Source organism: Peromyscus leucopus, unplaced genomic scaffold, assembly GCF_004664715.2.
Source record: "Peromyscus leucopus breed LL Stock unplaced genomic scaffold, UCI_PerLeu_2.1 scaffold_1227, whole genome shotgun sequence".
In the NCBI taxonomy this organism is placed as follows: domain Eukaryota; kingdom Metazoa; phylum Chordata; class Mammalia; order Rodentia; family Cricetidae; genus Peromyscus; species Peromyscus leucopus.
The window spans coordinates 11,569-19,322 of record NW_023504366.1 but is presented as its reverse complement, the minus strand read 5'-3'; the positions used below and the strand labels follow the sequence as shown (position 1 = coordinate 19,322).

The 7,754-nt window shown below is 46.3% G+C and overlaps 1 protein-coding gene across 2 annotated transcripts; it reads right to left on the bottom strand.

Annotated features, from left to right (window-relative positions):
* Positions 1–1,279: 1,279 nt before the first annotated feature.
* Positions 1,280–4,942, bottom strand: LOC119087084 (phospholipase A2-like). Of its 2 annotated transcripts, none has more exons than XM_037201719.1 (4): positions 4,909–4,942; positions 3,536–3,695; positions 2,941–3,068; positions 1,280–1,429 (listed from the first exon to the last, which is right to left on the bottom strand). In XM_037201719.1, exons 1-4 carry the CDS (start codon positions 4,940–4,942, stop codon positions 1,323–1,325), a joined length of 429 nt encoding a protein of 142 aa, XP_037057614.1. In that variant the 3' UTR covers positions 1,280–1,322. The 2 variants fall into 2 exon arrangements, with proteins under 2 accessions (XP_037057614.1, XP_037057615.1); XM_037201720.1 differs by having other exon boundaries at positions 3,536–3,692.
* Positions 4,943–7,754: the final 2,812 nt, after the last annotated feature.

Below are 7,754 nucleotides of genomic sequence, written 5' to 3'. Positions count from 1 at the left end.
AAAAGAGTGACTGACAACCACGCAGCCTTAAAACACCAATGACACAGGTTATTCCTAAACCTGGTTGACCAGGTAACCAGAGATTAACCTGGCTTTACCTTTGGGGTCACGTGATAGAGAAAGGTAGAGAAGAGGATGTGTTCTGATTTCTTTGTTCAAAACGTAGGGCTGCTGTGTGCTTTAGCAGGACATTATCCTGTGGTGTGTGTTTAGGCACAGTGAAGACTGGAAGTCCACCAGGATGTAATCATGTTTTGAGGTCATTTATGGTTAGTCCAGTGTGGTTTCCTATATCCAACATCTATTTCTTTTTTCCCCAAGATTTATTTATTTGTTTATTTATTGTGTGTTCTAGATGTATGCCTGCAGGCCACAAGAGGGCACCAGATCTCTTACAGATGGTTTGTGAGTCACCTTGTGGGTGCTGGGAATTGGACTCAGGACCTCTGGAAGAGCTGCTAGTACTCTTAACCTCTGAGCCATTTTTCCAGCCCCTATATCCTATTTCTTATGATGAGTGCACAGCACAAGTGTTTGAGTCCAGTTCCTTTGGGGGGGTCTTTTTTTGAGACAGGGTTTTCTGTAGCTCTGGAGTCTGTCCTGGAACTGGCTCTATAGAACTGGCTGGCCTCCAGCTTGCAAAGATCTGCCTATCTCTGCATCTACAGTGCAGGGAATAAAGGCCTGCATGGACACCACCCAGCGAGTCCAGAATTTTTAGAGCAAGATGTTCCCTTTAGTGCCCGTGTGACACTCAATCTTTCTCTCTTCTCTCCTCTCCTAACTCTGTCTTTCTTTCCTTCCCTCCCCATCCCTCCTCTTCCCTCCTTTCCTTTCCATTTGCCTTCTGCATCTCTCCCCTCTCCTTCCCCTTTCCATTCCGCCTACACACCTATGTATCTTAGGCTGGTTTCTTCTTTATTTTGATTTTGAATTTTTTTTGTTAGTATTTTGAGACAGGGTTTCTTTAACATTCCTGGATGTCCTGGAACTTGCTTTTAGACCAGGGTTGCCAAGAACTCAAGAGACCTGCCTACCTCTGCCTCTACTTCTGCATCCCAGAATGCTGGGATGAAAGGCATGGCTGGAATCATTAACCACTCTTCAAGGTGCTTGCTCCCTAGAAAGGTCTTTCCCATTAATCTTCAGTTTCCAGGAATAGACAGGATGATGTTTTCTGAGGATCTAGTTATGTTTGGTAGACAGAGAATACAATCACCAAAGCTGAGTTCTTTCTATATGTGCTTTATTAGAGGGCACAGTGAGTAGTGACCACAAACAGGCAGGCAGGGATGGTGTAGGCAGTAACTGAGATAACAAGTCTAACACGTAATGCCTTTGTTCTCCTTGTTGTATGGAGCCTGTGAGAAGCAGATGGCGGCCTCATGGTCACAGTTGCAGATGAAGGCCTCACAGGGGTCGTTTTTGTCTGGAGAGAAACAAGAAAGGAAGTTGAATGGAGCCCATGACCCTGCTCCCTATTTTCTATGGACAAAGGACCCAGTGGTCCTCCCACTGATGCAGCTATGGTCTGAAAGACAATGCACACGGAAGTCCATTGGGTTGTCCAAATTGCTGGAACACACTGATAATATGAACATTAGTTGTTGTGGCTGAGGAGATGGCACAGTTCATAAATTGGTAGGCATAGAATTATGAGGGCCTGACCTAGGATGCCCAGAGACCCTGTAAAAAAGGAAGGTGTGATGGGGCATCTGTAACTCTGTTGGGAAGTGAAGTGAGGAGCATGGATCCCCAAAAGTTGTTGCTCATTCAGGCTAGTTAAAGGTGAGTGTCATGTTTAGTGAGTGTGTGTGTGTGTGTGTGTGTGAGAGAGAGAGAGAGAGAGAGAGAGAGAGAGAGAGAGAGAGAGAGAGAGAGAGAGAGAGAGAGAGAGAGAGGCTCTAAAGACATGGCGAGAGAGTGACTGAAGAAGACAGGGGATGCCAACCCATTCCTATACATAAAAATAAACACATATATTTAATCCTAAAACCTATAAAAATACAATTATCAGTCAGACAGTGGTGGCACACACCTTTAATCCCAGCACTTGGTAGGAAGAGGAAGGTATATCTCTCTGAGTTTGATGTCAGCATGGTCTACAGAGCAAGCTCCAGGACAGGCTCAAAGCTACACTGAGAAACTCTGTCTCAAAAAATAAAGAACTACAAATATGAATTACCACTTATAAATTTATATAACTAAAGATAAACCTGTCTCCACCAAGTGCTGGATTGCAGGTGTGAACCACCAGACTCAATGTATGGGTTCTGGAGGTGGAAGAGGGCTCTGTGCATGCTAGGCAAGCTCTCTAACAACTCATCTATATTCCCAGCCCTCTGAATCCTCACCTGTAAAATAAAAATGATAAATGTTGCCCTGCATAGGTGTTTAGTCCAGTATCTGACTTATAGCCAATGATTCAGCTTTCAGTTGTTTAGTCAATATGGAATCAGTATAAAACAGCAGCTAAGAGGAGAGGCCTTGGGCAGTCAAGATGGCTCAAGGAATACAGGCACTTGCTGCCAGGTCTGAATCCAAGTACCATCCCCAGGACTCACATGGTTGAAAGAACAGACTTCTGCAAGTTGTCCTGAGATCTGCACACCTGTGTTGTGGCACAGAAATGCCTCCCCCAGTAATAAATAAAATCTTGAAATATTTTTAAACAGAGGCTTTGGAATGATGTAGATCAGTGTTCCAGAACCAAATGTCATCACTTCTAAGCTGGGTGGCCATGGCCAAGTGACCCTGCCTTCCTCATCTTCCTCATCAGTGACTTCATCTATATTTTAGTATCTAACTGATAAGGTTGTTGTGAGGTCACATGAGACCAAGGAAATCACCACTAAATGGTGATTGTCCTTGTTACTTCCCTGCCTCCTCCAAACCTGTGAGGGACCAGCAGAATCCTGAGGTCCCAGAGGCTAAACCTACCACTGCAGGTGACCTCATTCCCAGAGCATGAGTATGAATAGGAGGTGGTGTAGGGGTTGTCTATGAGGGATTTGCAGCTTTCCATCTTCATGGCCTGATCATAGCAATTGTCGTGAGTCTGGCAGCACCTGGAGAGAGGAAGAAACAGCTGAGAAAGGACTATGGACCCACAGGAGGTGAGTTCTCACCTGCAGTCTTTCTCCAACATGTGAGGATGATTTAAACATGATATTCCAGAATAAATCATCCTGAGGCTTGAGAGTTTGTGATTTCTATTAAGCATATATTTATTGAAAGCAACTTCTGTGGAGTGTAGTTGTGTCTACCATTAATCCCAGTACTTGAGGGGCAAAGGCATATAGATGGACACTGAGTTCAAGTCCAGCATGCTCTCCAGAAGGAATTCCAGGAAACCTAGGGCTACAAAAGAACACCTGTCTGGAAACTAACAAACAAAAATAATACAGAAAGCAAACAAAATATATGATGCTTGGTCAATATGCATGTCTCCTATTTGTGCCTCACGAGATGCTCTGCTTGTGTGCTGTCCCCACCAACCCAAACCCTCCAGTCTCCCACCAGATGGATCACTCACCTGTCTAACTCATCCACCGGAGTGTCGGAGCCCCCGAAGCCACAGTAGCAGCCATAGTTGCTGTATTCCAACAAGGGATGACTCGCAGGGATGGTGCACTTTATCACATTGTTGAACTGCCACAAAGACCGACGGATGATGCTGTGTGCTGTAGTGCCTGCTGCAAGAATGCACAGCACACTCCATCAATCCCACTTGGCTTTACCAGGTGTCTGATGCCTGCCTGCTAGCTTCCTCCTGACTCCTACCAGATGCTGCATCAGGAGAGCAATGAAGAGATCTGAGTGTGTGTGTGCAAGTGTGTGCACACATGTGCAGGTGTGTGCTTGTCTGCAAACAGGTTCATACGCATGCACTTGTTCACACTCATAAAAAACATGCTACACGAGGAGACCACAAAACAACTTTAGGGAGATGGTTTTCTCTCTCTACTAGGTAGGTATTGTAGAGGAAACTAAAGTCACCAGGCCTGTGCAAAAAGCTGTCTACCTATCTGAGATAAGGAGTTGTTGCCCTGTCACCAAGCTAGCCTCAGACTTCATAGGAACCCTCTGGCCTCAGCCTCCCGAGTGGTAGGATTATAAGTGAACACCACTGTATCTGGCTGGACTGACTGCCCAGGACTAAGTTCTATAGACATTGCCTTTTGCCTTGCTTGCCTGCTCATTTCTCACTGTCAGGACAGACAGACACCACACTCTGTGCTCTCCAAGGGTCTCTGTGTTGAGGAGCTGAGAACACTCTCATCTACAGCCAGGAACAAACTGACCTCTTAGTTCAATAACCCAACAACCCAACCATCTGTTAAGTTTGAAAGCTGCCCCACACTTACTCAAGCCTAGGGGAAACCCTAGCCTTAGCCAGCAGTGGGATTCATCACAGTTCTAGCTGAGACCTTGAGCCAGAGAAGCAGCCAACACATGCTGAATGTTTTACACTGGAAGAATTAGAAGGAATCTGTTGTATGACCATGCACAGCTCATAGACAAGGATAATGGTCAGATCATTATTGTAAGGTCAGCATTTGATTAAAAAAGAAACTGATCGTCTGCTGAGGAGTAGGTAAATAATCCAGAATTCAGAATACACCGGGATACTTGGTCACCATTAAAATGCAGGAAAAGACAGGTAGAGTGGAACACACACTCTGTGATACCAGCACTCTGGTGGCTGAGGCAGGTGAATATCTAAGTTCAAGCCAGGATGATCTTTAGAGTGAATTCCAGACCAGCTATCACTATTTGAAGAAACACTCTCATGTAAAGTGCCCAGAAAAAAAGAATTGCAGTCCTAAACTTCAGGTGTGACCATTGGGAAACGGTGCATTGAAGACAAGGGAGAAGGGGGGCACACACAGGGGACAAGGGTCCTACCTGTGAGCAAAGTGACCAGCAGAAGGAGTTTCATCCTGAGTGTGTGGAGGACTCAAGTGACTTCTCTCTTTATAGGTCTGTGTGTAATCATAACCCTTGGGAAGCTGAGGTAAGTGTTGGCTAGAATGTTGAGTTGAAGGACAGCCTGAGCCAGAACTATATAATCCTGTAAAAAAACTAATAATAAGAATAAGGGCTGGAGAGATGACTCTGCAGTCAGGAGTCTTGTTGAGCTTGTGTGGGACCCAGGCTCAGGTCCAGAAGCCACAAGGCAACTCACAATTGCCTATGACCCTGGTTCTGGAGGATCAGACCCCTCCTCTGGCCTCTGTAGGCACTGCTCACTCTCAGTTCACAGACACACATGCAGGCAAAGGGCTCAAACACATAAAATAAAAGTCAATGTCTTTTAAAAGGAAAAGAAAAATCACACTGTCAAGACACTTTAGGCCCAAGGTGCCAGGGCAATATGGCAGAGACAGAAGGGGCTTCATTGCTTATGTAGGTGACTGTAGTGAACTTTCCAAGGAGTCATCTGAGTTGACCTAGAGGGCAAAGGTGCCAGCTCTTGTGGATATGGGGTAAGCAGGGAACCCCAACCACAGGCTATGAGACCACAACAGGAACCCCAAACCAGAACGTCAGGTGTGACCATTAAGAAGCTGTGCATTGAATACTTGGGAGATGGTGGGCACTCATAGGGGAGAAGGGTCCTACCTGTGAGCAGAGTGACCAGGAGAAGCAGTTTCATCCTGAGTGAGGGGAGAACTCAGTGACTTCTCTTTAGAGTCCTGTAGCTGTGCTCTGACAGTGTCCAGTCAGCACACGGAGCCTGTGACTACTGTGTATGTAGCACAGAAGAAGAATATGTGCACCCTCACACACAGTCCTGACATGCAGATCTGCTGTAGATGGTGACAGAGCCTGAATCAGTGCTGTCACAGAGGCACAGTGAAAGGGCTAGCTCCACACCCAACCAGCTCAAGTCAGTGAGTGGCAAAGTGCCAAATCCCTCCCCTGTGGATGCTTCGAGGTCATAAGAAGATCTAGACATTGCTTCTGGAGTCGGGTCTGAGGGATGCAGATAGAGACATATTGCCCCAGGCAGGAGTAGCTGGCCCCTACAATCCTGTTAACTGTATAAAGTAAATGCTAAATCTGTCCCAAGAATCTGACACAGCCTATGAGGTAGATCCAGTATATACTCAATCTTTTATTAATTAACCAACTAATTAATGTGTGTTGTTTGTGTGAAAGAGACAGAGACAGAGAGAGCACTTGTGTGCACATGTGAAGGTCAGAGAAGAACTCTGTGGAGTCAGGCCTCTCCTTCCTCCTTTAAATCAGTTCCAAGAATAAACTCAGGTCAAGACACTTGGACTTCATTAAAAACTAGAAATGGCCAGGTGGTGGCGGCGGCGGCGGCGGCGGCGGCGCCGGCGGCGCGGCGCGGCGGCGGCGGCGGCGCACGCCTTTAATCCCAGCACTCGGAAGGCAGAGGCAGGAGGATCTCTGTGAGTTCGAGGCCAGCCTGGGCAACCAAGTGAGTTCCAGGAAAGGCGCAAAGCTACACAGAGAAACCCTGTCCTGGAAAACCAAAAAAAAAAAAAAAAAAAAGTAGGCAGATAGTGGTGGTGATGGTGGTGGTGGTGGGGTGTATGCTTTTAATGTCAACACTCAGGAGGGAGAGGCAGGTGAATATCTGAGTTTGAGACTAGCCTGGTCTGAGAGTGAATTTAAGGACAGCCTGAGATACATCAAGAAACACTGTCTAAAAAAAAAACAAAAAAATTAAAAAGTCAGACAGACAACAAATGCCTTCAAAACAGATGTGCCCACAGGCCAATATGATGCAGGTAATCCTTCAGCTGAGGCTCTCCCTACCCAGTGTGTGAAGCTGACAATCAACCATTGCAGGGGCTGGAGAGATGATCAGCACTTAAGAGCACTTTCTGCTCTTGCTGACAACCAGAGGTCAATTCTCTGCACTCACATGGTGGTCTGTGCACAATGTCTGCTGGACCAATGCCCTCTGGCCTCTGCATTTGACCATCTGTCATGTACCCTGTAACTTAGCATACTAGCACCTCTTCTGCCCCACTACTCACCTCTTCCCTGGATACAATCCATGTAGGGTGAGTTGAGTTGGTTTTCTGGATACTGAAGATTCCTCTACAGTTCCAGCAGGACTCTGGACAGCCACTACCAGCTACTACCAGTCACTGCACCTGAGCAGGTGGCTCTAGCTGCACCTGTTGCTCACCAGGTCTGACCTTGACAGGGGTGAGACCTGAGTTTGAGTCACGGGTGGGGATGAGGTTGGGGGTGAAAAGGTTGAAGACTTGGTAGCTGTTCACTAGAGGAAAGGAGAAAACCATGTAGCTTTTAGCCAATGAGACATCTCATTCCTAAATCCTGTTGATCAGGGAACCAGAGATTAACCCGGCTTCACCTGTGGGTTTAGGTGATAAAGAAAGGTACAGAAGAAGATGTTCTCTCTTTTGTTTCTTGCAAAAAGTTAGGCTGTTGTATGCTTTACTGGGACAATCATCCTGTGGTGTGTGTTTAGGCACAGTGAAGACTGGAAGGTCACCGGGCTGTAATCCTGCCTTCCCATCATTTACAGTCAGTCCAGTTTGGTTTCCTATATCCCACTTCCTATGATGAGCTCACAGCAGAAGCGCTTTGAGTCCAATATTTTTAGGGACAAGATGTTCCCTTTAGTGCCCATGTGACACTGCATCTTTCTCTCTTCTCTCCCCTCCTTTGTAGCAGGAATCTTAAAAGTTCTTATTAATAAAATCAAACCTAGGCCAGTTATTGGGGTCAATGCTGGTAGATCAGAG

Bases quoted from the DNA above. Each gene is read 5' to 3' on its own strand.
- LOC119087084 (XM_037201719.1), bottom strand. From the start codon at position 4,942: ATGAAACTCCTTCTGCTGGTCACTTTGCTCACAG. The intron at 3,696-4,908 runs GTAGGACCCTTG...GCATTCTTGCAG, and splicing joins GCTGGTCACTTTGCTCACAG to CAGGCACTACAGCACACAGC. The intron at 1,430-2,940 runs GTAGGTTTAGCC...GTTTCTCTCCAG, and splicing joins GAATGAGGTCACCTGCAGTG to ACAAAAACGACCCCTGTGAG.